Raw genomic sequence first — 26,161 nt, 5'->3', positions numbered from 1 at the left:
TCGTGCGAGACCTCATCGGTCCCAACTCCATCTTCGTTTCCCAATCCTCCACCTTCCCGCAAAAGTCCAACGACATTCCCTCGTGTGCCGCCGCTGAGCGCGCCTCTCTGGCCGAGGCCATGTCTCGCTCATTTCTCGGCGAGCCGAAGTGCAAGTCAGGCCGGCTGGTGGCCGTGCATCGTCTCCTGGGAAGCCTAGGTTCGCATGACTTGTCACTCATGAGAGAGGCATTTGGAGGTGTTCCGACACGCTGCGAAAGCGCATGGGCAAATGACAAGGGAGACTTTATGGGCGCACAGTTCGTCTATGCGCGCCGCGGAGCGGGGGGACAGGCAGAGGGAGAGTTTCGAGTCAGCTACGAGACGGGCATCCACAATGTCGGCGGTGAGTTCCTCTGCGAGGGGCTCAGGCGAACAGAGGTGTGAGAAGGCAGCCCGAGCTGAATCAAGTTGAACGAATGACAAGTGTTCGATGCGTTCATCGAAGTCTTTACGCGCGACAGAGTACTCAAGATCCAGTGTACGTCTCTCCCCCCCGCCCCTTCCCAGTTTCCTCCTCGCCCTCCTCTGACCTGACTTGCGCCATTCTGCAAACAGACGACACGCCCTACGTCAAAGGTCTGCCCATCACGCTCTCGGTGCGCGAGGCCGACGCAGACGTTGCCGGCTCGTATCAAGAACGCCTCGTCCGCCCGACGTATGCCGATGCCTACACGGCCGAGTTTGAGGCGCTGGCGCAGGCCATTGTGGAGGGCAAGGAGTTGAAGAGTGGCCCGCAGGTGAGTCTCCTTCAGCGAAAGGCGCAGAGAAACGAGAGAGGACGTGACACTGATGAGGAACATCGCGCGACGACGGCAAAGGATGCGATTCAAGACGTCGACATTTGGGAAATGATGCTGGCACATCTCAATTGAGCTCCGCGTCCCCCCCTCCCCCCCAAAGCAGAGCGAGGTGGTGTGCGTCTAACTAATCCCATAACGTCCTCCCCCACACGATCGCACTGAGCTCGCTCTGACGTGCGGCATTGACGTGCGCGGGGGCACGGGGCAAAGGATCGGAGATGTGGAGAGCGCGCTAGGACGGAAAAAGGAGGGGTGCGGCCTCGGTTTTTGTGGGCTTCGCCGAGTCTCGAAGGTTGTGTGTGTGTCTCTCTCTCACTCTCTCTCGATCGGGCGAGCGGAGCGAAAAGCAAGGCTGCGCTGTTTGTCCTCGGCCCTTGGTCGCCAGGGCAGGAGGCCGTGCTGTATGGGTCGTTCCGAGGCAAACGCTGCATGCTTAGCTCGCGCGGTGTCGTGGGCCTTGAGCCTGGCTTCGAAGAGGGACGTGGGAGACGGGCACGGCACGAAGGTAGATTGGGCGCGCCCGATGGAAATAGACGAGAAAACGTCGGGCTCTCGAAGCCCAGGCGGCGAAGCCCACGATCGATGGATGGCGAGATCGAGGGCGCAAGCCCATTCGCAACGACCCCACCCCCCCCCCCCTTCTCTCTCGGCTTGGCCCTCGTTTCGCATCTCTTTCATTCCTCCAACTCCGCCATCTCCGCTCTAACCTCTGCACACAGCTCCTCAATGTCCCTTCTCTTATCCCCCACCTCTCTCTCGCACTGTGCAATCTCCTCGCTTCGATCTCGCACTTTGTCGCGGCGCGCAGAGTCGCGCGCCACGATGGCGCGCAGCACGGCGTTCTCTGCGTCCTGCACTGCGTCGAGCAGCTCTGCGCAGTGGCGCGCCGGTGCTGATGATGCTGATGCTGATGCTGATGATGACGACGAGGAAGAAGAGGAGAGGGAACGTAAGGCGGTGGCGCAGGTGCGTACTTCGTGCGAAGCATCCAGTAGGCCGGCGGTGATGAGCGCCAGGATGCGAGGCAGGTCTTGCTCTCGCAACGGCGCCGCGACGTGCGAAGCGGCGACACAGCCACATGCGCCTGCCTCGGCGGCGTGCTCTGGTGCCGCTGCAGTGGGGTGGGCGCCGGGCGAGGCGGACGCAGCGAGGGCGGCAAAGGCCTCGTCGTACTCGGCCCAGTGCGCTCGGCGGCGCTGCTGTGCGGCGAAGAAGGCGCGCAGCAGCTCGCCTTGTGTCGGCTCGGGCGTCGGTTCAGAGGCAGAAGAAGCGCTTGCTGCCGCTGCTGCTGCTGCTGCTATGCTGGACAGCGAAGAGGAGGAGGAGGAGGGCACGGCGCAAGGCATGGCGGCGGCGCAAGAGGAAGTGGCCCGAAGAAGAGGCGGAAGCAACGAAGAAAGCCTCTCTGGCTGCTTGCTGCACCGCTGCTGAAGCGCGAGGCCGAGGCGAAGACGCCAGAAAGCGGGAGTACGTCGCAAAGGAGGTGTGCCGGGGGCGCTAGCGCGAGGTGGGGAGGTGCGGGGGATGAGGCTCGACCTGTTGGGTGTGGAGCGCAAGGCGAGAGAGAGCTGTGGGTGTGCTGTGGTGGAGGCGAGCCAAGCGGCGGCTCGCGCCCTCTTCGCGCGGCGCGCGGAAGCAAGACGCCGAGGCGGCGAGCGCTTCAGGGTCCGTGGTCTCGCCTTGCTCTTGCCTTTGCCGCCGCCGCGCCTCGGGGTTGCTTTCGCTCCACATCCTCTCTACCAGTCTACGCCGCGTCCACCGCTCCCCACCGCTCCACGCTCCCTCTCGCAGCGCATTCCTTGTCTCTCGGCGCGCGCCCCTCTCGTTCTACGCTCTGCCAGCGCTGCTCCCGGCTTGGCAGTCTCCTTGCCGCGCCAAAGCACTCCACTGGCCCCGGCGCGCGCGCGCGTGTGGCGCCCGCTCTCCGCCCATCATGGCGCCTTTGCCTTCTCCCTCGCCCGCCGACGTGCTGCGCGTGCCGCGTCGCAGCATCCCACGCTCGATTCCCCACCCTTTGCCCGACAAGGCAGAGCAGGCAAAACGCGCATGGGGCGCGCCGCTGCCCGGCAGTGGCCTCGTCGTGCCGCAGCCGGCCGGCGCGCGCGACTGGGTGCCCCAGGGGATACGCGTGGGAGGACGCGAGTTCTGGTGCGTTGCAGCGGCGCGAAGATGGGAGATGCGCTGGGCAAATGCTGGGAAGCCAAGAGAGCTGCCTGTCTGGGCTGGTCAGGGGACAGGTGCAGTTCCGTGGCGACGAGACTGAGCGAGGCACAAAGCATGCCCGATGAGACAGACAGAGAAAGAAACAAAGGCTTTGCCGCTCCCCACACCAAGATTGCGCGCCTCGCGTTCAGCGAAAGAGAGAAGAGAGGCGCTTGCGGCCTCGCCTTTTGCTTGCGCGCCAAGCGAGAAGAAAGGCGAGACGGCCGTATCTCTTCTCTCGAGCTCTGCACCACGCTCTCCGTCTTGCACATCTCCTGACGTGTTCCCCTGCGCTCAACAGGTATCTGATCATCATGCAATCCTTCGGTGCCGCTCTCATTTCCGGCGGCATCAACTTCGGCGTGGCAGTGGCTTGCTACAGGCAGCAGGACGGCACGCGCTTCTGGCCTTTCGTTCCTCTCACTGTACGTGCCTCCTTCTCCTCAGGCCCCCTTCTTCCATCGCGCGGACCATGCGTTACTGACGCAACGGGCTGGGCGTATAGGTGGCGGGAGACATGGGCGTCACAGTCGTCATTCAGCAGATCATCAGCATGCTCATCACCTCTGCCCTCTGTCACGGCGACATCAACGGCGGGCCCGTTGCGCCCTTACAGGCACCCTGGCCTCCTCTTCTCCACTTGCCCTCCTCTCCCTCTCCCCACGGGCATCTCTTCGGTCCTCTGCGCGCCTCTTCGCCAGACGGCAAGCCTCTGGCGCTGCCCATGGGTCGCGCGGCACACAGCAGCGCCAAGGGCCGCTGGTTCTTCTGGGCCCTTCGCGCAGCCTGTACCGGCTCGGAGCGCGACAATTGGACGGCAAAGGGCATTGGGGCAAGAGCACGCGTGCAGCGCATCCTCTGGACGGCAGTGCATGGAGGCGCGCTGTGCGTGCTGAGCTTCTGGTGGTATTGGCCCATTGCCATCGCCATCACGGCGCCGCTGTACGGCGGCAGGGATCTCGGGCGCAGCTGGATTCCTTGCGTCATCAAGGTGAGGCTCTGCTGGCGCCCGTGAGACTCGGGGCTGCGCGCAACAGGAGCTGCGGCTGACGCTGCCCATCGCTCTCCCTGTCTCCCGCACAGGCTATCTTCGGCGGTGTCCTGGCTCTTCTCACAAACCCCATCATGGCGCTCATGGCCATGGGGGCCGAGTACAACGTGCGTATGGCTCCCATGCCCCTCTCTCTCTTTCTTTCTTTCTCTCTGCAGCATGGACTCACTCCCTTTCCTTCATGGCGCAGGTGCGCCGCGCCTACCCCGATCACGAGCCCTTCATCTCAGCGCCCGACGGCGCGGCATACTACGCGGCGTGGCGCCGCGAGCTCGGACTGGACGCCGACGCTGCGATGCCCGAGGCGGCACCGCCGCTGAAAGACTCGGCGCACAGCTCGCCTGCCACCACGACACAGGAGCGGCAAGCAGCGCTGCCGGAGGCAGAGGAGAGATTCGTCACGCCTCGCACGGAGCTTGAGCAGCCGGCGCTGGACGCCGCTGCTGCGCGCTCGTGAGACGGACGACGCGCACGAAGTGACCCTCTCTGCTTCGCTGTCTGCTGCTCTCTGTTCTTCCCATCGTGACTTTACCTATTCGCTCCGCCGTCTCCTTCATGCGACACTATACCCTGCGCCTCCGTGTCTTCACAGCTCCATCGTGCATTACTCTCTTGCCCCTCCTACAGCGTAATCTCCTTGATGCCATCCCGATCCACCAGTCTGACCTTGAACGTGCCGAGATCGACAATGAAGCGCTTCTTCAGCTCGCCAATGCACATCTTCAGCAGCTCGATGCCCTCCTGCACACTCATGTCGGGCCGGTGGAAGCGGTCCATCGTCGAGAGCGTAAAGTGTGCGCCGTAGCCGTGGGCGGCAAACGGCACTTCGATGGAGGTGCCGAGGTAGTCGACCCAGTAGAGCGCGGGAGAGGAGGTGGGCATGTCGAAGCCGCCGAGAAGCAGGTTGACCTGGTAGGCGTTGCGCGTGCGCAGCGAGTTGGCCAGCTCGTTGCGGATCCACGCCGCCGCGGCTCGCGGACGCAGCTCGACGTGGTGCCTGAGGAGAACAAGGGGGGCGTCAGGGATGGCCCAAGGAAAAGTCGAGGGCCTAGGTTCGAAAGGGGGGCCGGCGCTTAGTCCGTGCAGTAAGCAGCGTGTAGGGGCTGCTACGGCAGCGCTTCCCTCCCCCCTCCCCCTCCTCCAGGCGCCCCAGCATGCTCGACGTCTGTCAACGAGCAGCGCCACCGTCGGGCGCGCAACTTTGGCTGGACAGAGCCTCGCAACGAAGGCGCTCGACATCGCCTCACAGCTGCGCGCAGCAGCGGGATGCCCGGACGGCCTCATCCGCAGCGGCGACTGCTGCTGCGAGTGCTTCCATCCTTGCGAGCGCCCTCGCGCGGTAGGTGTGCGAGCAGCTGCAGTCTCCACTGTGCTGCCCGTTGCTGCCCGTCGCGTGCCAACGTTGACCGACACGCACGCCACAAAAGAGAGCCACACTGCACCGCCCGTTCGAGCCACGAGGAGGCGAGAAAGCAGAGAAGGAGAAGGGGGGGGGGGGGCACAGGGCACTCACCGGATGCCGTAGAGGCGCAGGTTGCGCTCGACGTACTCTGAGAACTGCAGCGTGTCGCCTGCGGGGTGCAGCGGGCCATGGCATGCGTCAGTCTGCTGTGCACCGGCTACCTTGCGGCGCGACAGATGCCTCTGTGTGTTGCGCAGCCGCCGCCTTGCCTGGCGCGCCCTGGCGCTGCGCCGCCTAGCCCTCGTCCTGCCTGCCTGCCTGCCTGCCGCCGCTGCCGCGACGCCGCCTCACTCACCGCTCTCGCCGCTGTATGCCATGACGAGGTGTTCGCTGAGCACCTTCATCTTGTCCTCGTCGCCCTTCATCTTGACGATGGAGCGTGCGGCGTTGGAGTCGGAGGCAATGAGGCAGTAGCCCTGGCCCGTAATGCCGAAGGAACACTCCATCGCTGCGGCGCAGGACGGGGCGCGGCCGAGAGTGCGGAGACGGAGAGGGCGATGGGAGGAGAAAGTGCTGCTGGGAGCGTGGGTGCAGACACGAGGAGCAGAGCGATGGAGCGTGGTGGAGGGATGCAGAGCAGGCTGAGCCGGCGCATGGGAGGGCCGCGCGTCTCAGCAGCAGCCGCTCCCACGCGCCGTCCGCGCATGGCTCGAGCGCCCGCATCACGTGCGCCGCGCCGCCGCTCCCTGGCGCGTCACGCTCTCGCGTCGTGTTGATGTGCGCGTCACTGCGCCATCGCCGTCGCACCACCACCTCCCTCACGACGCTCCCGGCTGCGCCCTTCGCAGACGAGAGTCCCAGCTGCGCACAAGCCATGACTTCGCGCAAGTCGACGCGCGGCGTGCCCGTCGCCAGCGGCAGCGGCAGCGGCAGTGGTAGTGGCGGCGCGCATCCCTCCTCCTCGGCCGCTTCCAGCAGTCGCCCCGCAGCCGCTGCCTCTTCAGACGCGCCCTCCACCGATCCCCATCTGCATCTCCTCACCGAGCATCTCGGCTTCAATCCGCGCACCTTTATCGATGCGCTCGTGTACGTCGCAAACGAGAACATGTACATCCTCGGCGGCGGGCTGGAGGATTATGTCAAGCAGCATCTGGCGGCGAGAGAGGGCGGGGGCTTGGAGAGTGAACAGGTGCGTGTCGCTGTGCCTGCCGAGAGGAGAGCGAGGGATGCGCAGGAGCGGGTGCAAGAACGGAGGCAGCGAGAGAGGCACAGCAAAAGCTGACGCCTGGCTCGCACAGGGCGTTCACTCCATCCTCACGCTCCTCGAAAACGCGCTGGACCACACATTCGACACTCTCGAGCTCTACTGTCTGCGCTACGTCTTTGGCTTGACGCACGCACAGGCGCGCTTGATCACGTTGCCGCACCATCGAGGGCTCGACTTGCGTGCGCCGGACGCCAGAGCAGAGGCGGCAAGGGAGCGGGAGAAGGAGAGGGAGCGCGTGAGGCGCAAGGCGAGGAAGTCGAGGGCGAGGGAAGAGGAGACGGACATGCTGGATGAAAGTGCGATGAAGGAGAGTGAGAGACTGGACGCGAAGGAGAGGTCGCTCAGGAGACGCGTCAACGCGGTGAGTCGAGGCGAGGATGGCGAGGCGCGCCGAGCCGAGGTCGTGACTGGCTGGCAGAGGGCGGTCGGACGGAGAGGTTGCTGAGAGCGAGGAGAGGGAGGGATGAAGACGCCTCTATGGACCTGGCCGCAACTCTTGAGCCGCGCAGTGCCGCGAATGTCGTGCGACTGGCCAGCCTTGGGCCGGGCAGCGGCTCTGCCACCCCCTCCGGAGTTGGAGCGCGACAAGGGAGTGGGCATGATGAGCGCAGCCGAGGCATGTGCGACTCCCTCGCGCTCGGCGAAGCTAGCTTCGTCAACGATCGGATGGAGCGTCGGCTCGCTGCTGCCATCGCGAACTTGCGCGCTGACGTCCGCGCTTCCCCTGCTCTGTGCTGCACAGGCTCGCGCCCTCAAACACACTCTCTCACTAGCCTCGACGGCCGCACAACGTCGTCTTTCCCGCGCCGAGACACTCTCCTCTACCTTCTCATCGTTGCTGCATCGCGATTCCGACGCCAGCGGCAGCAGCACAGCCAAGCTTCCTCTCGTGCCTTCCTCCCTGGCCGTCTCCTCTCGCGCGCTGCATCTCTCTTCCTCAGAGCTCCTCTCTGCGCTCGAGGACCTGCGTGCAGAGGACGCACTCGGAGCGCCACTCGCAAAGCCGCAAAATGGAAAGGCGTGGACGGGCGGCAGAGATAGGTTTGTGGCGTGGGAGGCCAACAAGCTCGTGCGGGAGCACAAAATGGGAGAGGGCGGCAAGGAGGCAAAGGAGAAGAGAGGGGCGGAAGAGAAAGGCGGAGCGAGAAAGAAGAGGGCTTGAAGAGGATGCGCGCATGATCTTCTGCCCTGTCTCGCACCTCTCTTTCTCTTCGGACCTCGTTGCACCTCGTCTTCTCCCTTGCTTTGCATAGCCACGCTGCTCTCGTTCCGCGCCTCCCTTGCTTCCGCCTCTGCGCTACCACCGCCGCTTCACTCCTGCGTCACCTGCTCTATTGTACCACCAGTCCTGCTCGCAGCTTCCAAATCCATTCGCTATTTCCTCCTTCCTCTCTCCGCCTCTCATCGCCCTGCCTGCCTTGCCCAGCTCCGATGCCCTCATCACTGTCGGCCCCTGACACCTGCATCTCTCCATACGACCGCCTCTCCCACGCCTTCAGCGACGCCGACCGACGACAGTGGTGAAGCCGTCCTCGTCGACCTCGGGCTCGGGCCGTGGTGCGCGTTGCGGTCTTGCGGGCGCCTCATCCACCTCCATGCCATCCTCGTCGCTCTCGCTCTCCGAGTCTCCTCCGTCGTCGTTGGCCTCCCGGTGCGTCTTCATCGCCGTGCCCCTCAGCTTGCTGGCCGCCTGTTCCAGGCTCGCCACGGCCGCGTTTGCCGCCTGTTCGTCGTCGCCAAAGCAGAGGCGATGCAGCGTGACGATGCGTCCAGCGACATAGTCGGCACTCTCGTCCTCCAGACGCGTCTCGAACTCGTCGCCAAAGTAGCCCACGAGCACGTCTGCGAGATCGTCGAGGTCCGGCTCGGCAGGCAGGGCGCCGGCATGCGTGTCGGCGAGGTGCGAGAGGAGAAAGTCGGCCTTGTCGGCAGAGTCGGGCCCGCCCCACTCTTCGGCGACGGCGAGGCGCAGCGCGGGCCACAGGGCAAAGGTGGAGATGAGGGCGCGCGCGAAGAGCAGCTGCTGCGGCGTGGGCGGCGCCTCGAGAGGTGCGGCGGAGGTGGACATGCTGGGTGAGGTGTGCTTGTGCTGGGGAGAGAAGGAGAAGAAGACGAAGCCTCGTCGCTGCTGCGGGCTCAAAAGCTTGCTTCGTCTCGGCGCTGGCGCGTGTGCCTCGCCCGACTTCCGATGCGCCGCGGCCGTCGCTGACCCAAGGCGCGCATCGACACGTGCCTCGTGCTTCCCTCCACCACTCCTCTCTCCTGTCAGCCTCATGCGCGTCGGCTCTTCGTTCCGCTGAGCCACTCGCCGGCAGCCTCTCCTTCGATCCGGCGCCATGGCCACGCGCGCCGCCGACGACTCGGCGCAGCAGCTGGCGCGCGACGCCAAGGCGCGGCGCGCCACGCTCAAGGCGCTGCTCGACGACGCCGCCGCCCAGCCGGGTGCGGCCGCCATCGACTATGCGCGGCGCGAGTGCCGGCATGCCTACCTCAAGCTGCTCTTCGCCTGCACCTTCAGCTCGCGCGCCCAGGGCGCCGATGCTGCACTGTGGAGCGAGACGACGCATCCGCTCGTGCACCTCTTCCGCAGTCGCCTGGCCGCGTACGAGAAGGCATTCAAGGCGAGCCATGCCCGCAGCGCAGACGCCGCAGCGCCTTCAGATCCGCAGCCGCCCAAGCCTGCCGTGGGCGGGCGCACCGCCAAGCAGGCCCAGGCACAGCAGGCACAGGCCTATCTCCGCCTCGCAACGGCCTTTCGCGACTTTCTGCTCGCAGAGGAGAACTTCTGGCGCGACTTGGCGGGCCGTGTGGTGCGAGTCTTTCGGCTGGACGAGGCGCGTGCCAACCTGCGCGCCCTAGACATCCCCTGCGACGCAGACGCCGACTCCAGCTTCGCCTCCGACACGTCTGCCTCGACCGGGCTCGATCGCATTCCTGGCGCTGGCGCGTCGGGCGCTCTGCCTGGTGCCGCTCTGCTGCAGGCGGCCAGCCTGCCGGGCAATCGTACGCGGCTACTAGAGGTCGTGCACAAGGCACTTCTGTGCTGTGGCGATCTGGCGCGCTATCGCGAGCTGTACCGCGATGACCGTGGCGGCGGCGAGGAGGGCCGTGGCGGCGCCGGAAGCAAGCGTGGAGGCGCCGGCGCAGGGAGAGGTCGAGCGGGCAAGGTGATTGCCGCTGCAGCCGTTGCGCGCACCAGCAAAGAGGTCTCGTCACGACGGGACTTCTCGCGTGCTGCCGCATGCTACGAGCAAGCGCGCCTGCTGCTTCCCGACAACGGCAATCCCTCGAACCAGCTCGCAGTGATCGCCACGTACTCGGGCGATCCATTCCTCTCGATCTACCACTACTACCGCGCTCTCTGCGTGCGCGTCCCCTTCGACACGGCTCGCCAGAATCTCGAGCTGACGCTGCGCAAGGCCGTGGCGGCGTGGAGCAAGGAGGGCGGGCGAGAGCGGCTGCTTGCTGGTGGTGCGAAGGAGAAGCTAGACGAGACGGCAGCGGCTGTCCTGCGTGATTTTGTTGTTCTGCATGGCTTGTTCTACACGCGCGAGAAGTGAGTTCTGCCGCATCTGTGCGCAGCCTTGACTGGCTGTTTGGCTCGCCCTGAGGCGCGCAGGACAGCTGACGCTTGTCCGCACACAGGTTCGCCATCATCCAGCCCTTCGCCGAGGAGTTCCTCTCGCGCTTCTCCCGCGCCATCGTCAGCCGCACGCTGGCCGCCGATGCCATTGTGCGCATCGTCGTCACTGGTCTGGCAGCCTCCTGGACTGCGCGTCTGTGGCGCAGTGGTGCTGCAAGCACTACGAGCTCTCGACCTCGACCAGGGCGTGGCGCTGAGGCCACAACCGAGACTTCCTCGGCCGGAAGCGCCGCGTCGGCGGAGCATCAGAACCTGACGCACGTGCTCGGCATCATGCAACGACTCGTCAAGGCCGGCACATCCGAGACGCGCGAGGCACTCGATGCAGCACGCAAGAGTCCACCAACAGCACCGGCTCGTATGCGTGGCGGCGCTGGCGAGGCAGCAGCAAGCGCAGCACGCCACATCTCTGCGGCCTTTCGGCGCATGCTGCCCGCGCTGCGCATCCTGTCGAAGTGGATGAAGAGCCACTTGGAGTACATGTCTCGCTCTGCCGATCGTGCCGCGGCGCTCAGTCAGGAGTCTTCGCTCAGTCAAGACCTCGGCGAGACGGAAGTCGAGGAGGCTCAAGCGCGGGCCTTGGCAGATGCAGCGCTCGTACAGACGACAGTCGAGCTGTGGAAGAGCTACGTCTCGTTCATCAACACTCTGCGCTTCGCGTTTCCATTCGACGCACTGCCGAGTCTGGGCGCCATGGGACAGACTGGAGCTGCGCCTCTTGCGCTCGAGGAGGACTCGGACATGCGGGGCTTCGCGCCGACTCGCAAGGCCATGCTTTACGTCAACGGCTCGACGCCGGGCTCGTCGCTGGCACAGCCTCGCGCTAGTCAGGTGCATCCGAACGAGGAGCAGCTGATGCGCATTGCAGACTTGCTCATCGACGCCAAAGTCATGGCCGAGTCCGACGCAAGTCCGATCTACTTTGACGACGAGCGAAATCTCTTCGCTCTGGACGAGCAAGGGCCTGGTCTCAACGCCACGCAGGAGTCGTTGCGCGGCGGAGGCGACGCAGCAGAGACGCAGTCTGCAGAGCCGCAGAGCAGCCTGGATCGCATTGGTCTGCGCGACGCCCTGCCGCAGCGCGACGACGATCCCGAGATTGCGTCCGAGTCTACAGAGGACGTCGTCGACATGGCCATGCGTGCCGGCGTCGGCGAGCTGGATGACTCAGACGACGATCTGATCCTCATTCCTTCGGCCTCTGCCGCCTCGCGCACGGCCGCAGCTGCCGTGCCGCAGCCGCAAGATCCTGGCACTCCCGCTGCTGCGCGCAGTCGTGCGCTGGCTCCTGCCTCGGGCGCATCGACGCCCAGTCCCATGACGGCGCAGCATCTGCTTCTGCAGGTGCTGACAGGTCGATCGCCGGCACAGTCTCCCTCTCAGCCACACGCACCTGCTCTTCATGCTCCGAGTCTCGCCTCCGCACCAGCACAGCAGCCGCATCTCCTCTTTGGCGGCGTAGCGCGCACCTCATCTGACTTCAGCGGAGCCGGTCAGGCGAGCATCTGGGCCTCGGGTCCCGGCGACGTGCACCACTCGCACGCACGCGCCTTTTCGCCTCCCGCGCGCGCCTGGGACACGCCGGGCGGCTACGCCTCGCCGCAGCAGCAACAGCAGCGGCACTTCAACGCGCAGCAGGAACACGCCAGCGGCTCGCCCTTCGCGGCCGGGCGCGCCACGCAGCATCTGGGCGGCGCGTTTGCAGCGGCGCCTGGTCCGATGTCGTACGCCGGCGGCACCTCGCAGGCCTCGCATGCATCGTCGATGAACGGCGCTGCCAGCGCGCCGTTCGCATCGTACGCGAGCAGCTCGGGCTTCGCTCCGCCAGGCCCGGACGCATTCGCCGCGCCGCAAGGCCAGCACACGTCGCCGTTCGCGGGCAATGGACACGCGCAGCAGCGTGCACCGCACGACGCGGCCCAGAGCTTCCTCAACGGCTGAGGACCTGGACCTGCTCTCCCGCGCATCCACGCCTCTCCTTACAGAGCGCGTCGCTCTAGCGGTGCGTCTCTCCTCCCGTCCCTAAGCCCAGCTCTAGCCAATGTTCGCCCGCCTCGTGTGCCACCAGGCGCATGCGGCACATGTTTTGCGAGGCGAGACATCAGAGAAGCTGGGACGGGCGCGCGCATCGCCATCACGTTCCTGCACTCGCGTCACTCGAGTCTGCTTGGCAGTGTGCGCATTCGTGGTCGTCGCACAGTCTCGCAGCCGTATGAATACATGACGAGCCAATGCTCTTTGCCACCCTAGAAGCCGCGTCCACGGCCTCTTGGTCCGCCACGTCCCCGTCCACCACGGCCGCCGCGTCCACGATCGCCGCCGCGCTTGAGACCGCCGTCCTTGCGCACGCCCTTTGGCTTCGGTGCGTCGTCGACCAGCAGCACGTCGAGCGGCAGGGCGTCGGGCAGGATCCAGTAGCGCGTGTTGTTGCCGCGAATGGAGAGCGTGTCCAGGGAGAGTGGCTCGCGCCCCTTGACCGTCATCTTGACCGTCTTCAAATGCGTGTTCATTTGCACATCCACGCCTAGAACAGCGAGAAGTCAGTGCGAGTGGGGAGTGTGCAAAGACTGAAGCTTACCAGTGACGGTGCCGTGCACCACTGTGCCATTCTTGAGCTCGATCGTCACCGACTCATTGTTGAGCTTCATCAAGAAGCTGGAGCAGGCAGCGTCAGCACGAGTGCGCGCGATTCGACGCAGCGGTGCGGCGGATCTGCAAGAAGTGCAACTGCGCAGCGACCACACAGCGTTGCCAGGTGTCCAGCACCTCGAGACACGGCTGCGATTGCGGCCAGGTCTCGTGCTGCGCCTCGAGCGACTCTAGCGAGACGTCTCGCCTCGCAAGACATCACAGCGGCTACAGTCGTGTCCATCGCACGAGCAGACATAGTCCGCTTGCAATGGCGAGAGCTCTTACCGCAGCCCGACGGTGATGCGAAGACCACTCGCCGCTGCGACACGGCAGTCGTCTGCGAGCTTTCGGGCTGAGCGCACGCTGCCGTGGGGCAGCTCATGCCGGCAAAAGCAGCTGCTCTGCTCGCATGAAAGGCAGAAGCACGCCTGTCGTACCAAGCCTGCGCATTAGTCTATGGCTTCGCGAGTCGCTTCTCCGCCGTCGAGCTGCGGCTGCTTCTCCGAGCCGCCTCGCATGCGACCTGGCGCGGGAGCGGCGCTCCTGCGCAGCGCGACACACCCAGATCCCTATGCTGCGTATCAGCGCTTCGACTCACCGAACGAGGTTCATGGCTGCGGCGGGTAGCGGTGGGCGAAGGAGAGGACGGGCAGACGGGAACGGCGTGCGCTAGGAAGCAGGAGAAGGCAGCGGCGCAGAGGCTGGCGGAAGAGTGAGGAGCGAGCGGAGGTGTGGCCGTGACCCTTTCTGCGGTAGGCTGCGATGCACGTGAAGCGCCAGCGCGGCTGTATGCGAGGATAGGGAGTCGGGCAAGAGGAGGGTGGTGGAGGCGGGGGATGAGGGCGCCGGAAGCTTGAGCGCCGCGCTCAGGCTGGAGGTGAGACGCATGCGCGGCGACAGGTCACGTGCAGGGGCGCGTCGCCGGGCCAAGAGGCGCGCGGCGGCGCGCGGCGCGCGCGCGAGGCCGATGGCCTGCCGCCTCCGCTCGCTGCCTCCGTGTTGGTGCCGCCGCGCGGCCAAAGTAACACCGCGCCGCCGAGCTCGCCGACGCCGTCCTGACACCCTCACACGACCGTCGCTCCTTCGCCACTCATACCCCTCGCACTCACTGACCGCCGCGGCCAGCCCTCACCCACTCACTCGCCTCTGGCCACCTCTGCGTCCAGTGTCGCGTCTGCGGTGCGGCCATGAGCGTCGCCGCTCCCGCCGCCGATCCCGACACGACCTTCTCGCTCGTCGATCTCAGCGTCTGCCCGCAGCAGGCGCAGCATGACGCCTCAGCACCACACACGCCTGCCTCCGCATCGCGCACACGCGATCTCTTGACGTCGTCGCCGCGCTCGCCCGTCTGCCTGCTCGGCTCCACGCCGACGATGCGCAGCGGCATGCTGCCCGAGCAGCACCTGCAGGCACGCAGCGTCTCGGCCTCGTCGTCCCGCAGTGCCAGTGCAGCACCGACACTCCCCTCTGTCACTTCCTCGCCAACCTCATCCTTCTCCTCCCTGCCCTGTTCCTCCGACGCGCCGACCGACACCGAAGAGGAGTCCGACGGTGAAGGCGAGCCGGCCGAGCCGCCCATCTACTTTGGCACGCCGTCGCGCGAGGAGCATGCGCGCCGGCGCAAGGTCAGCGCGCGCATGCGCGAGCGGCGACTACTGCGCAAGGACAGCTTGGACCTGGCGCGGCGACGCAGCATCGGGCCGATGGACATGCCAATTAGCGAGGCGGAGGCGCCCGTGTCCGACGCTGCTTCACCGGCCGCTGAGGTGGAGCGCGAGGAGGAAGAGGAAGAGGAGACAGGCTCGTACGGCGGCAGAGAGGAGTCGGTGGGATGCAGGACCATCGGGCAGCTCGATGCCAGTGCCGAGCCAAACGCCTCGTGGCCAGTCTCGCAAGAGCAGGACGACGAGCCGCAGCTCACGGCGGACGCAGCAGCGCACGAGGAGCTCCTCGAGGCGCAGGCAGAGCCGACGAGCGAAGCTGCTGCCTTCGACGAGCAGGAGCCGGCGGCTGGCGCTTTTCACGAGAGCACCTCATCTTCGTTCGCCGAGCCCTCGACCGCCGAGCTGCCTCTTGTCGTCACGGACGACACGCCGTTCGAGGCTAACTTGAGCTACAAGACCGAGTCGAGCTACCGGACAGAGTCCGAGTCGGGCGATGAGGAGGGGGAGGGCCAGGCGGAGGAGGAGCAGAAGCAAGAATGGCAGGGCGAGGAAGAGAAGGGACCGCAAGGTGGCGCAGAGTCCGACGAGGAGCACAACGCGAGTGACGACGCAGCGAGCGAGTCTGGCTCGCGGCATGCACTCGAGGCGGAAGCAGCGCCAGATGCTAGCGCGACGGACCTCGATCGCACTCTTCGCCTGTCTTCTCTCGGCCAGCAAGACGCCGCTCCCGCCGCAGTGGATCTTGCAGACGAGCAACGTACAGCGAGCCCTGCTACAGAAGCAGCGGAGCTGGACGAAGACGCTCCGCTGGACGAAGACGTTCATGATTCTGCCGACATCTGCGTTGATGCGTCCATCCCGACGGCAGCAAGCGCCTCGTCTCGGCTCGCAGAGCCCGACACACCTCAGGAGCACGCGCAGGTCGAGCCGCCGAGCGAGATGGAGCCGACGCACGAGATTCCAGCTGCAGATGCTGAGCCGCTGCAGTCGCCAGAGCTCTCTCAAGTTGAGGTCGCGCAAGAGCCCGAGCTTTCTACGCGCAAAGCTGAAGTCGAGAGCGAGGCGCCGGCTGTGCAGAGTGCTGCCGAGCCAGAGGCTTCTGCAGTGCTGGCCGAGGCTGAGCCGGTCGAGCCAAGGCAGGCTTCCGCCTCTGAGGCCGACGAAGCCCCGCGGGTTGAGTCTCCGGTGCTCTGCCCGACGGACGACGACGAAGCCGAGCAAACCTGCAGCGCCAGCCTCATCGATGCAGATCCCGAGTCCGAGCGCTCGACTGCCGATGTCTTCAGCTCAAGCCCCATGCGCGCCGCAGTGCACGTCGCGGCGCCGTCGTCGTCGCAAGCGCCGTCGCCGCCCTCCACGCCAATGCGCATCTCGCGCGGCGCGATGCTCACGCCGCAGTCCTGTGCGCTTGCAGCCGGCTCGCCCGTCTCGTTCGACTATGCGTCGTCGCCCGGCGTCGCGCTTGCTGCGCACGGCACGCGCGCTGGCGACTTGAGCCTGTTGAACAACCTGCGCGCTGAGGCGCGACACGACTCGGCTGGGCCGGAGAGTCCTTTTGTGCTGTCGCGTTACGCAATGGAGCGGCAAGACTTCATCGAGGAGGGCCTCGAGCTCGCAAGCAAGCGATCCGGCCCCGCTGAAGGTGCCAGTCCAGTGCGTCGGCGCAAGAGCGCGCGCTTGAGCATGCGGTACGACGAGGAAGAGGCCAGACGGCAGCAATCGCCGCACAAGGCAACTGCACTTGTCTCGCCGAACAAGTCGTCGCCGAGCAAGCCGAGGCCTGCAAACGTCGCCGATGCACTCAATGCATGGGCAGATGCAAAGACGATGAGCCCCGTGAAGCTGCAGCCCGTCTCGCCGCCAGCTTGGTCGCTCGGCGCAGCTAGCCCTCGCAAGCCTCTGCGCGCTCTGGAGCGCTCTCAAGGACACGGCAGTCCGTTCAAGGCGAGAGAGGAGAATGCGTCGTCGCCGTCGCGCATCCCGCCTCCGACGCGCGTGCTCGAGATCGCTCGTGCGGTGCCGCTGCCTCCGAGCTCGCCCGAAGCGCCCGAGCAGCCGAAAAGCTCCGCGCCGGTCAGTGAGGCCGACGGCCCGACCGAGGAAGCGGTCGCTGCGCCATCACAGGCGAAGGCAGGTCCGTCAGCACGACTGGCAGAGTCGCTGCGAGCTGCTCGTCTCGCTTCAGCACAGCCAGCGCCGCATCTAGCCGCGCCCGCTCCTAGCGCTGCTGCAAAAGCTGCTCCTGTCGCTGGACCCTCTGCTGCCGCGCGACCGCCGACAGGCGTGCCCGCACCTGCTCGTCAGCTGGCTGCCAGTGTGTCGGGGATTCGAGCGCCGACTGCCGGCCCAGCTGTATCGTCGCGTCTGCCCAAGCCAGCAGCAGCGTCTGGCATCGCCCGACCCGTGGCCAGCGTGCCTCGCAAGGTGCTGCCTGCACCGAAGCCGGTCGCAAGCTCGTCTCTGCGGCGAGCAGTCGCCCCTGCCCCGGTTGCGGCGCGCGCTGTGCCTTCTGCAGCCGCCACGGTCCGCAGACCAGCGCTGGCCAAGCCGCAAGTCGAGCGCAAGGCGCATCTCGGGCGACCTCTGCTGGCTTCGCGGGCGGCGTCCGCTGATCAGCCTCCTGCGACGCCCCTTGGCGCTGGCGCCTCCGCTGCGACATCTGAGTTGAGGCCAGCAGTCGCATCCGCGCCCAGCTCGTTCGCCGCTGCAGAGCGGCCTCGTCTGCCAGCGCCCTCGCCTGCTCCGACGGCGCCAGTCGCGGCAGAGGCACTGGCGCCGCCGCCTGTGCGGACCATCCGCTCCGCCGCTGTTGCAAGCCGCGGCCCCGCGAGTGCAGCTCCTCGTCGACCGACGCCGGAGAACCAGGCCTCTGCTGTGCGCCTACAGTCCGCCGCCGCACCGAAGCTCGGTGCTCTTGCTGCCTCTTCCTCGCCAGAACGGCCCGTGGTGCGCAGCGCAGCAATGCGTGCGCCTGTCATCCGAGACGCGCGTCTGGCCAGCAGTGTGCCTGCCAGTCGCGTGTGGGACAGTCCGTCCAAGCTCAACCGTGCGATGTCCTCCTCGACCAGCGCACTGCCAAGCGCAAAGCCAGCCTCTTCCTCGTCCTCGCCCGTGCGAGCTGCCTCGCGCGAGGCACGCGCCACTCAGCCTCCGCCACCGCCGCCAGAGTCGTCGGTGTATGGCCCGCAAGCGGCACCCGGCCGAGCACGGCGCGTCCCAGCCGGCTCGCTTGCCGCGATCAAAACGCCGCCTGCTGCTCCTGCGCAGCCAGTCCAAGCGCCCGTGCCTGCGTCGTCGTTGCCGCCGCTCAGTGCCTCTACAGCTGCCGCTACATCGACAAGCACTCGCGGCGCTTTCGGTGCATCCGTCCCGCAGCTGAGCAGCGCAGCGCCGAGCGGGCCGAGCGTGGCTGCGCGTGGCGGACGCCAGCCGCTGAGCGCAAGTCAGGTGCAGAGCGCCGCCGCCATCGTCGAGGCCGATAGCTCCGTGTCTCCGATGAAGGCGGCGCGCCGGGCTCTGCAGTCAGGCGAGGCGGCGCCCAGCAGCGGTGGCATCGATGACGGTGAGGAGCGCGGCGCCAAGTCTCTGCGGCCACGACGTGCGGTGCCCGCGACCCAGGGCCAGACGCTGGCCTCGCAGCGCCTCTTCCCCTCTGCTGCGCCGATGACAGAGGCGCCGGTGGCTCCGAGCATGCCCGTACCTGCTCCCGTCAAGCGCAGTGCTGCACGTGTGCCCACCGCCTCCTCGGTGCTCAATCCCACCGGCGCCGGCGATCGTGCGCCCGAGATCCCCATGTCGCACGCCGAGCTGGTGCGTCTGACAAATCAGCACACGCGGCGCAACGAGGTGTACCTGGCCAAGCTCGACGTCGTCTCGATTCGCATCGAGGGCCCGCGGCCGCCAAGCCCGACGGCCAAGGTGCCCAAGGTGACGGGCGCACGCATGGACCGGGCCGAGGCAGCCAATGCGCGCGAGCGGCGCGCTCGCAAGCGCGGCAGTGAAGAGTCCGACGACGACTCGTGCTCGTCGCGCGCACAGTCGGCCGATCCGGAGCAGCACATGCGCGGCGCTGGCGAGCTCGAGGCGTACCACACGCCCCAGCGCGAGCCGGCCGCGGCTGCGGCACGCAAAAAGAGCGTGCGCTGGCACAAGGCGCTCTTTGTCGGCCCCAGCGAGGCGCCCGCAGACCTCATCGCCGAGCCGGACCGCAGTCCTGCGCGGCGCGCGGGCGCAGCGAGAGGCCGGAGCTCGCTGGCTGCAAAGGTGAGTTGCGCTGCGAACGCCAGAGCCTGAGGTCGACGTCTGACGCCCCACCCCGTCGCAGACCTTCCCGCTCGACCGCAACGGCAACATCGCCGAGGCCGACGCACCCCTCTCGCCGCGCCTGCGCAAGGTGCGCGTCAAGATCATCAAGAACATCTTCGACGACGACCTCTGAGCGTCGCGCTGGGCTCCTGTGCTGCTCTGGAATGCATCCTTCGGCGGCGGCACGCGCCCTGCCTCTGTCTCTCAACCGCCTGCCCGCTTTGTTCCTCGCCTGAGCCAGTGCACGTGGTAAATTGGATGTCCGGGGAAGGTGTACAGCAGCAGAGAGAGGCGCCGAAGATGGGCTTCGGCGGTGATTAAAGAGAGACGCTGGCCTGCGCAGCAGAGCCAGGCCAGAGGCGCGCCGGCATGCAACGCGTGTAGCAGGCGCTTGCTTGGATGCTAGAGGCATCTAGATGGCGTGCTCGAGCTGCGGCGTCGTCGGCCGCTTGCGAGCGTCGTGGTCGGCGTGCGGGGGACGAAGGTGTCCCGTGGCGCTGCCCTGTGACTTCTCCGCCAGCAGCGGCTGCTTCTCGGCGACGCGCGCCGCCGCACGCTTGGCGGGCTTGTTGTACGTGCGCGCGTAGAAGGAGATGAAGAGCAGCAGGTACGACGAGAGGATGATGACGCCGGAGATGGCGGCGTGCGGCACGGCGGCGGGGCAGTGGCCCCACTGCGGCAGCGAGGAGTTGAAGTACGTCGTGAAGAACTCCCACGTGGCGAAGTAGACGATGGAGAGATCGAGGATGAACTGCACGATCTGCATCGTCGTCTGCACACGCTGTCAGCGTGTCGCAGGAGAGAGCGGAGCGAGGGGCTGCTCACCACAGCGCGCTTCCAGGGGCAAGGGATGCGCAGCGTCGTCAGCGCGTAGTAGGCGTACTGCAGGGTGCATCGAGTCAGCAGCGGCAGACAAAGAGAAGCAGCCAGACAGACGCACCATGATGAGGTGCACGAAGAGGTTGAGCGTCTGGGTAAGGGAGCTTGTCAGCCATGCTCGCGGCTGCTCTGCAAACGAGCACGCACAATGACCACCCAGCTGACACTCGTCTTGCCCAGCAGCTGCGAGAAGCACAGCAGCGCGGTGGCCGAGTGGTGGTACACGTGCAGGAACGGCATCGGCTTGCCCTTGAGCATCATGAAGACGGTGTCGATGAGCTCGAGGCTGCGGGCCGGGGAGAGTCAGCCAAGGCAGGAGCGGACACGCACAGGCGCGCCGAGCTGCCCGCGCGCGAATGGGCTCTCTCGCGAGAGTCTGTCAAGCCGAGCTCCTCGATGGGACATCGTCTGCTTGTGTTCTGCCACAGCTCCCGCTCATCCCTTTCATCAACCCTAGCTGCTTGGACCCTCGGCATGCGCCGCGCCAGAGATTGCCGGCTTCTCCATGGCCTGCGCGCCTTGGTCCAACGCCCCTCCGCTCGTGCTTCCACCTGGCCTTCATTGCTCGACTGCCGCTTTTGTTTCGCACTCACTACTTCATCATGTAGTTGATAATCTGTCCACATCTCTGCATCAGCACCTCTCCGTCCTCCACATGCCGCGCGGCGCACTCACGTAGAGCGTCTCCATCGTCGGCGTCCAGCTCTCGCGCGCACAGATGGCGTGGTAGAAGCCATGCTGCGACCAGATGGGGATGATCTCCTCCAGGAACGCAGCGAGCAGCAGGCCGGACATGAGACTGAGCATGATGTTGTGCGCCACAAAGATGCCCTTGATCTGCAGCGGCTTGAGGCCGAAGCGCTTCTGCAGCGCCCGGCCGCCGTGGATGACGGTGAGGTAGATAGCGCCCGTAGCGGCGACGGCGGGCGCAGTGCTCCAGGGAGTCTGCCCGGGAATCCAGCGCACCAGCGCCTCATTGCGCCCGAGGAACGCGGGCAGCACACGCGGCAGCACCGCCGAGAGCGTGTCGTACACGGGCGAGGCGTGCGCGGCGAGCATGGCGGGCAGAAGGTGGAGGGCGAGGCTCTCTCTGAGATAGAATAGGGAGCAGAAGGGAGACGCAGACGAGACCGAGGCTTGCAGATGATGGTCGGGAGTGGAGCAGCGCCAATAGCGCCGCCTTTTGAGGCGCCCTGTCAGGAGCAGCAGGGCGTAGCGGCACGTCACTGCGGCTTGCTCTCGCAGCGCCGTCCCGACAGGAGCCGGGCCGATGCAGATCTCGTTTCTCTCTCGCAGGCGGCCTGCAGCGCCCTCGTCGGCGTGTTTCGATCTGTGTCGCAGCGCCGGAGCGCCGTCAGCGGCGTGGGTTGGGCAAATTTCGAGGAGCGCCGTCCGCGGCCCCACACCTTGGGCGCCGAGATGGACGATGCGCTGCGCTGCACCCGACGTGCCGCGGTGCGGCGGGCGCCACGACAACACGCTTCCGCGGCAGCGGCAGGGTGCAGCAGCGCCAGAGCCGTGCTGCGTGATGCGTGCCGCCGCGCCAGAAGCAGCGAAGCCACACCGGCGCGCCGGAAGCTACGCCCGAGCTCGTCGAACCGCGAGGGTGCGCTCGAGGCAGCGCGGAAGCAGCAGCAGCAGCCAGCAGCAGCAGCGTCGGCTGCAGCGTCACGAAGAGGTCTTCGTCCTGTCCTGGGCACCTTTGATGCAGGCGCAGCTCTTCGCCCCTTGAGGGGGGGGGGGGGGGGGGAGAGATGAGCTTGGCGCCTGCTTCGTGGCGGAAGCAGCGCGGGCGCACTTCTGCTCCCGCCGGGCAGCATTCCTGCTCAAGGCACAGTAGCTTGCGCTTGCACAACCTTCTCGCCCTGGAGCACCACACCTGCTCTACAGCGCTGTACGACCTTCTTTTCTGCGAGCAACAGCGCCGGGTGCAGAGTCAAAGAGAGCGCTCAGTGCACGACGGCAGCGGCAGGGCACACCCCAACATCTCGGAGCGAGGCGCCGATCCCGGTGCCGTTCCCACGCTGCCGGCGCAGGCTAGCGCCGCCGGAGCTGCCCTGCCAGATCCGCGGCTCTGCCTTCCCTCCTCCTCCTGGCTGCAACGTCTGCCACCGCCGTTCCTGACCTCGTCAGACTCCTCCTCTCACGCAGTTCTAGGAAGAGGCCGCTATCACGCATGCGCTGCCATTGCTCCTCACTTCGTCGGCGGCGGCGGCACTCTTCTCTTCTGCGGCGCCGTCGAGCTGCGCTGTGTCCCCGATGCATGAGCATCATCCGCCAGTCCCAGGCTGCCACTCGGGCCGCCCGCAGAGTCGCCCAGCAGCTGCTTCGCATCTTCTTTGCTATAACCCGGCGGCGGGCCTGCACGTCCCGAGGGGCCGCTGAACGTGGCGCCGGGCATGACAAACTCTGGTCGGCGGGTGCAGGGCGTGAGCGGGCTGTCTGCTTGGGTGGGTCGTGAGAGCAACTCACCGTCGTCGCCCTGAGGCGCGAACGGCAGCTTGCCGCGCTGCGACGATGTCGGACTGCTTGGCCGCCGCGGGTCGGCGAGACTGTACGTCTGGTCTCGCGGCAATGGCTTGCGTTCGCCGCTGCGGAATGACTGCTGGCGCTGCGGGCAGGAAAGAGCTGGTCAAAAGCAGCTCAGAGCGAAGCTTCATTATGCGGCACCGCCTCACCTTCTCCAAGTCATGAGCGTACATGGCCGCGCCCACACGGTTGCTGATGCTGAACGCGAGGCCAGCGAGCGGCACAGCCTCGAGCAGGGAAGCGGCGAGACCGAAGATGCGATACTCGAACTGCCGCTCGGTCATCCACAGCTCGATCTGCAGAGGCGTCATGCGCTTGTGCGCAAACATGTCCGAGTGCAATTGCCGGCCCATGGACAGCGAACGGATGCCAGCGGAGACGATGAGGCCGAGAACTGCGGCGGGCGTGTCAGACGAAGACTTGACTGGATGCGCGAGCCTGGCTTACACGGAACAAAGTCGAGCGGCAGCAGTACGACTGAGGGCGCCGTGATGTCAGCCAACTGAAGAGACACGAAAGCACGCAGGGCAAAGCTGACCCTTGAGCAGAAAGATGCGAATGACGGGCGACGCCAGCTTCATGTAGAAGGCCTGCTTCTGCTGTCCCTTCTGCGCCTTTGCCAGCGGCGGCTCCTCCCACCTGGCCCGCGAGGGTCAGCACTGGGCGCTCCAGTCGTTTCCGGACGGCAGCACGCACTCTTCAAAGTACGGCGTCCACCACTCGTCTCCCTTGCCGCGCGACTTGACCTGCACGCGCATGTCAGCCAAGCATGCTGCGCAGCGCTCGCCCGCTTCGGCACGCACTGTAGCCTGATACGCCTCGTTCCTGCACTCCTTGAGCTTGCGCCGCAGCCAGAAGTCCATGATCGAGTTGCACTGTCCCAGCACGAAGACGAGCGCGGCAAACGTCGTCAGACTCGGCATGGCGAAGCCGAGGAAGCTCGAGTCGCTGGCGCCATCGAGGCGGTCTGCGCGGCCCACGACACTGCCGTACACGCTCGAGAGACCGCTGATGCGCGCCGAGCCGGACATGAAGTACCCGACGAACCAGCGCTGGACGGGCCACGTCACCACTGCCTGTGGTGCGATTGTGAGCGGTGCGTCGTCGGGCGAAGCTGCACCGCGCCTCACCCAGATGACGGCGATCAGCCCGGCCCGCTTGGCGGCCGAGGCGCAGCGCTTCCACATGGGCTTCCACAGCAGCGGGTCGCGCGCCAGGCGGAAGGCGCCGACGACGCAGTACGCCGGCGGGAAGGTGAGCAGCTCGGACGGCATTGCGGCGTGGTGATGAGAGGCTGCCTGCTGACGGTGCCGGGGAGGAGGAGCCAGGTGCGAGGTGGAGCAAGGCCCGAGAGGTGGGCCGTGCACCGCCTCGGCGCGCACGTGACGCCGGCCGCGCCTGCACAGAGTGCCGATGCGCTCAGTTTCGCGGCAGCTGCGGCGCTGCGTCATGGACGCTGGCGATCTACACGGCGCATTTGCCCGCTGCCGGCGTGCCTGCCGCTGGGGTGCCCCGTGCCCCTCGCCAACGAGAAGTTCGAGCGAGCGCCGGCACCGACAGCCCAACGCAGCGCCGACTCCAAGCTGCATCGGGTCGGGATGGCGCTCGTGCTGCTGCTGTGCCCGAGGTGCTGCTGGAAGAAAGGTGCGAGGAGGGCTCGGCTCGGTCGAAGCGCAGGCGCTCAGGCACCCTGATCTCGCGCCAGCGAGACATCAGGGTTTGCCGCGGCGCGCGCACGAAGCACGCTCGGTGCGGCGTAGATGCGTCGGCGTGCTGTCGGCCTGCCGCTGCTCCACTGCCGGAAGGTCCTCGCTGCACCTGCACCCTCAGCGAAGGCTGCCGAGCGCCGCACGCTGCTTGCTGCGTGCGTGCGTGCGTGCGTGCGTGCGGCTGCAGCATGCAGCAGCTGAGTGCTGCCAGCAGCGCAGCGCTGCCGCATCGCGCCGCTGCACCCGCCGTTGACGTGCACGCCGCCAGCGGCCGCACCGATAGGCCGCCGCCGGGAATCGTTGCGCACCGCTCGCGCCTCGTTCGCGCAGCTTCCTTAAAGCTGCCCTTGCCCGGCCGCTGCTCCTTGCTCCCGCCCACCACCTCACCCATACACCTTGCAACCCCAACCCCTCCCTTTGCACAACTTCCGCCATGTCGACCGCTCTTGACGCCCTTAAGCAGTACACCGCCGGTGAGTCGCCCCTCTCGTACCCTGCCCTGGCTAGGCTCCACTGGCGCGCTCGCTGTTCTTCCCGCCGAGCTGCCGCTGATGCGCTTCGCGCTGCAGTCGTCTCCGACTCCGGTGACTTCGAGTCCATCGACGCCTACAAGCCGCAGGACGCCACCACCAACCCCGTGAGTGCGCCGGGCGAGACGCAGCAGCGGCCGGCAATCTGTGCGCGTGCGCTGCAGCGAGCAGGCAGCGCGCCGCAGCGCCATGCCCGACCGCCTTGCCGAGCTTGATCTGTCGCAGCAGCCCATACTCACGCCTCTTCTCCCTCAGTCTCTCATTCTTGCTGCCATCAAGCAGGAGAAGTACGCGCGCCTCCTCGATGTCGCCGCAAAGTACGCCAAGGAGCAGGGCGGCAGCGACAAGACGGCGCAGATCGACGAGGCGTGCGACCGCCTGCTCGTCGAGTTCGGCGTCGAGATCCTGAAGCTCATCCCCGGCCGCGTCTCGACCGAGGTTGACGCGCGCCTGTCGTTCGACAAGGAGGCCACCAAGGCCAAGGCGCACAAGCTCATCAAGATGTACAAGGACCAGGGCATCGACAAGGACCGCGTGCTGATCAAGATCGCCTCGACGTGGGAGGGCATCCAGGCCGCGCGCGAGCTCGAGGCCGAGAGCCAGATCCACTGCAACCTGTGAGTGGCGTAGTGCAGTTGAGGTGGGCGCGAGTGGACCCTTCCTGGCCTGCGCGCGCATGAGCGATACGCGCGCGCGCGCGAGGTTCATGCGCGCGCGTGCACGCGCCACCTTGCACCGCACTCACACCCTCTCCTCCGCTCAGCACGCTCCTCTTCGGCTTCGGCCAGGCCGTTGCATGCGCCGAGGCCGGCGTCACGCTCATCTCGCCCTTCGTCGGCCGCATCCTCGACTACTACAAGAAGCAGACGGGCAAGGAGTACGCGTCGCACGAGGACCCCGGTGTCGTGTCGGTGCAGAAGATCTACAACTACTACAAGCAGCACGGCTACAACACCATCGTCATGGGCGCCTCGTTCCGCAACATCGGCGAGATCAAGGAGCTCGCCGGCTGCGACTGTGAGTTGCGCAGCAAGCGGGTGCATGTGGAGGTGGCGGGAGGTGGAGCGGCGCAGCAGACGGACGCGCACTGCCCTGGGCCGCCACGCCACCGCGCCAGCCCCGCAGAACTCCCATGCTGACCCTCTGTCTAGTCCTCACCATCGCTCCGGCGCTGCTGGAGCAGCTGAAGAACGAGTCGGGCTCGCTCGAGCGCAAGCTCTCGCCCGAGAAGGCCAAGTCGGAGGACCCGCAGGCCAAGGTCTCGTTCGTCGACAACCAGGGCGACTTCCTCTTCGAGCTCGCCAAGGACGCCATGGCGTCGACGAAGCTGTACGAGGGCATTGCCAAGTTCGCCGAGGACGGCCAGGCGTGAGTGGCCCTGACGTGCGCTCAGTTGCGATGCCTTTGCTCACCCTTCTCCCCCCCGCCACAGCCTCAAGGACCTCGTCGCCAAGAAGCTCTAAGCGCGCCGTGCCCTGGTCTCCCTGCGATCCCCCTTCTGTCACACC

General features: G+C 66.6%; 13 protein-coding genes across 13 annotated transcripts; 7 read left to right on the top strand and 6 right to left on the bottom strand.

Moving 5' to 3' along the window:
• Positions 1–375: 375 nt before the first annotated feature.
• FA09DRAFT_325203 (hypothetical protein) lies at positions 376–913 on the top strand (the record flags this gene model as incomplete). Its single annotated transcript, XM_025741156.1, has 4 exons — positions 376–421; positions 466–519; positions 597–778; positions 860–913. 4 exons carry the CDS (start codon positions 376–378, stop codon positions 911–913), a joined length of 336 nt encoding a protein of 111 aa, XP_025599175.1.
• A 560-nt stretch (positions 914–1,473) lies between these two features.
• FA09DRAFT_329375 (hypothetical protein) lies at positions 1,474–2,431 on the bottom strand. Its single transcript, XM_025742155.1, has one exon. It carries the CDS (start codon positions 2,185–2,187, stop codon positions 1,516–1,518), a length of 672 nt encoding a protein of 223 aa, XP_025599174.1. The 5' UTR covers positions 2,188–2,431; the 3' UTR covers positions 1,474–1,515.
• Positions 2,432–3,357: 926 nt separating this feature from the next.
• FA09DRAFT_296567 (hypothetical protein) lies at positions 3,358–4,414 on the top strand (the record flags this gene model as incomplete). Its single annotated transcript, XM_025740172.1, has 3 exons — positions 3,358–3,468; positions 3,549–4,034; positions 4,127–4,414. The coding sequence occupies 3 exons, from the start codon at positions 3,358–3,360 to the stop codon at positions 4,412–4,414; spliced, it is 885 nt and encodes a 294-aa protein (XP_025599173.1).
• Positions 4,415–4,670: 256 nt separating this feature from the next.
• On the bottom strand, positions 4,671–6,082 carry FA09DRAFT_329373 (putative multicatalytic endopeptidase complex chain PRE1). The gene is made up of 3 exons (XM_025742154.1): positions 5,852–6,082; positions 5,608–5,665; positions 4,671–5,091 (listed from the first exon to the last, which is right to left on the bottom strand). Exons 1-3 carry the CDS (start codon positions 6,000–6,002, stop codon positions 4,716–4,718), a joined length of 585 nt encoding a protein of 194 aa, XP_025599172.1. The 5' UTR covers positions 6,003–6,082; the 3' UTR covers positions 4,671–4,715.
• A 218-nt stretch (positions 6,083–6,300) lies between these two features.
• FA09DRAFT_329372 (hypothetical protein) lies at positions 6,301–8,150 on the top strand. The gene is made up of 3 exons (XM_025742153.1): positions 6,301–6,685; positions 6,795–7,124; positions 7,506–8,150. Exons 1-3 carry the CDS (start codon positions 6,371–6,373, stop codon positions 7,923–7,925), a joined length of 1,065 nt encoding a protein of 354 aa, XP_025599171.1. The 5' UTR covers positions 6,301–6,370; the 3' UTR covers positions 7,926–8,150.
• FA09DRAFT_329371 (hypothetical protein) lies at positions 7,801–8,860 on the bottom strand. Its single transcript, XM_025742152.1, has one exon. It carries the CDS (start codon positions 8,829–8,831, stop codon positions 8,259–8,261), a length of 573 nt encoding a protein of 190 aa, XP_025599170.1. The 5' UTR covers positions 8,832–8,860; the 3' UTR covers positions 7,801–8,258.
• A 239-nt stretch (positions 8,861–9,099) lies between these two features.
• On the top strand, positions 9,100–12,347 carry FA09DRAFT_338165 (hypothetical protein; the record flags this gene model as incomplete). Its single annotated transcript, XM_025744069.1, has 2 exons — positions 9,100–10,319; positions 10,409–12,347. The coding sequence occupies 2 exons, from the start codon at positions 9,100–9,102 to the stop codon at positions 12,345–12,347; spliced, it is 3,159 nt and encodes a 1,052-aa protein (XP_025599169.1).
• A 305-nt stretch (positions 12,348–12,652) lies between these two features.
• FA09DRAFT_296278 (Sm-like ribonucleo protein) lies at positions 12,653–13,060 on the bottom strand (the record flags this gene model as incomplete). The annotated part of the gene is made up of 2 exons (XM_025740158.1): positions 12,653–12,930; positions 12,985–13,060. Coding segments are annotated over 2 exons (354 nt in total), but the record flags the coding sequence as incomplete, so codon positions are not given.
• A 1,036-nt stretch (positions 13,061–14,096) lies between these two features.
• FA09DRAFT_329368 (hypothetical protein) lies at positions 14,097–19,211 on the top strand. Its single transcript, XM_025742151.1, has 2 exons — positions 14,097–18,964; positions 19,026–19,211. Exons 1-2 carry the CDS (start codon positions 14,225–14,227, stop codon positions 19,137–19,139), a joined length of 4,854 nt encoding a protein of 1,617 aa, XP_025599167.1. The 5' UTR covers positions 14,097–14,224; the 3' UTR covers positions 19,140–19,211.
• Positions 19,212–19,418: 207 nt separating this feature from the next.
• Positions 19,419–20,944, bottom strand: FA09DRAFT_296603 (GNS1/SUR4 membrane protein; the record flags this gene model as incomplete). Its single annotated transcript, XM_025740175.1, has 6 exons — positions 19,419–19,778; positions 19,832–19,888; positions 19,947–19,976; positions 20,033–20,171; positions 20,479–20,501; positions 20,561–20,944. 6 exons carry the CDS (start codon positions 20,942–20,944, stop codon positions 19,419–19,421), a joined length of 993 nt encoding a protein of 330 aa, XP_025599166.1.
• FA09DRAFT_258129 (hypothetical protein) lies at positions 20,715–21,706 on the top strand. Its single transcript, XM_025739725.1, has one exon. The coding sequence runs from the start codon at positions 21,029–21,031 to the stop codon at positions 21,641–21,643; it is 615 nt and encodes a 204-aa protein (XP_025599165.1). The 5' UTR covers positions 20,715–21,028; the 3' UTR covers positions 21,644–21,706.
• Positions 21,707–22,079: 373 nt separating this feature from the next.
• On the bottom strand, positions 22,080–23,729 carry FA09DRAFT_345766 (hypothetical protein; the record flags this gene model as incomplete). Its single annotated transcript, XM_025744712.1, has 8 exons — positions 23,545–23,729; positions 23,218–23,490; positions 23,111–23,160; positions 22,953–23,053; positions 22,862–22,891; positions 22,564–22,808; positions 22,358–22,496; positions 22,080–22,327 (listed from the first exon to the last, which is right to left on the bottom strand). The coding sequence occupies exons 1-8, from the start codon at positions 23,686–23,688 to the stop codon at positions 22,080–22,082; spliced, it is 1,230 nt and encodes a 409-aa protein (XP_025599164.1). The 5' UTR covers positions 23,689–23,729.
• A 769-nt stretch (positions 23,730–24,498) lies between these two features.
• On the top strand, positions 24,499–26,158 carry FA09DRAFT_317694 (transaldolase). The gene is made up of 6 exons (XM_025740885.1): positions 24,499–24,596; positions 24,693–24,760; positions 24,909–25,270; positions 25,417–25,670; positions 25,805–26,021; positions 26,086–26,158. Exons 1-6 carry the CDS (start codon positions 24,557–24,559, stop codon positions 26,114–26,116), a joined length of 972 nt encoding a protein of 323 aa, XP_025599163.1. The 5' UTR covers positions 24,499–24,556; the 3' UTR covers positions 26,117–26,158.
• The last annotated feature ends 3 nt before the right edge of the window (positions 26,159–26,161 follow it).

The sequence above is a fragment of the Tilletiopsis washingtonensis genome (assembly GCF_003144115.1).
Source record: "Tilletiopsis washingtonensis strain MCA 4186 unplaced genomic scaffold FA09scaffold_8, whole genome shotgun sequence".
In the NCBI taxonomy this organism is placed as follows: Eukaryota; Fungi; Basidiomycota; class Exobasidiomycetes; order Entylomatales; genus Tilletiopsis; species Tilletiopsis washingtonensis.
Note: the sequence above shows the minus strand (reverse complement) of the source record. Positions and strands in the feature narration are given on the sequence as shown.

Coding starts and splice junctions, on each gene's coding strand:
- FA09DRAFT_329375 (XM_025742155.1), bottom strand. CDS start 2,187: ATGCCTTGCGCCGTGCCCTCCTCCTCCTCCTCTTCGCTGTCCAGCATA.
- FA09DRAFT_329373 (XM_025742154.1), bottom strand. CDS start 6,002: ATGGAGTGTTCCTTCGGCATTACGGGCCAGGGCTACTGCCTCATTGCC. Junction 5,666..5,851: donor GGCATACAGCGGCGAGAGCG/GTGAGTGAGGCG, acceptor TGCACCCCGCAG/GCGACACGCTGCAGTTCTCA. Junction 5,092..5,607: donor CTGCGCCTCTACGGCATCCG/GTGAGTGCCCTG, acceptor TGTTCTCCTCAG/GCACCACGTCGAGCTGCGTC.
- FA09DRAFT_329372 (XM_025742153.1), top strand. CDS start 6,371: ATGACTTCGCGCAAGTCGACGCGCGGCGTGCCCGTCGCCAGCGGCAGC. Junction 6,686..6,794: donor GGGGCTTGGAGAGTGAACAG/GTGCGTGTCGCT, acceptor TGGCTCGCACAG/GGCGTTCACTCCATCCTCAC. Junction 7,125..7,505: donor TCAGGAGACGCGTCAACGCG/GTGAGTCGAGGC, acceptor TGTGCTGCACAG/GCTCGCGCCCTCAAACACAC.
- FA09DRAFT_329371 (XM_025742152.1), bottom strand. CDS start 8,831: ATGTCCACCTCCGCCGCACCTCTCGAGGCGCCGCCCACGCCGCAGCAG.
- FA09DRAFT_329368 (XM_025742151.1), top strand. CDS start 14,225: ATGAGCGTCGCCGCTCCCGCCGCCGATCCCGACACGACCTTCTCGCTC. Junction 18,965..19,025: donor GGAGCTCGCTGGCTGCAAAG/GTGAGTTGCGCT, acceptor ACCCCGTCGCAG/ACCTTCCCGCTCGACCGCAA.
- FA09DRAFT_258129 (XM_025739725.1), top strand. CDS start 21,029: ATGATGGTCGGGAGTGGAGCAGCGCCAATAGCGCCGCCTTTTGAGGCG.
- FA09DRAFT_317694 (XM_025740885.1), top strand. CDS start 24,557: ATGTCGACCGCTCTTGACGCCCTTAAGCAGTACACCGCCG. Junction 25,271..25,416: donor AGCCAGATCCACTGCAACCT/GTGAGTGGCGTA, acceptor TCCTCCGCTCAG/CACGCTCCTCTTCGGCTTCG. Junction 25,671..25,804: donor GGAGCTCGCCGGCTGCGACT/GTGAGTTGCGCA, acceptor CCCTCTGTCTAG/TCCTCACCATCGCTCCGGCG.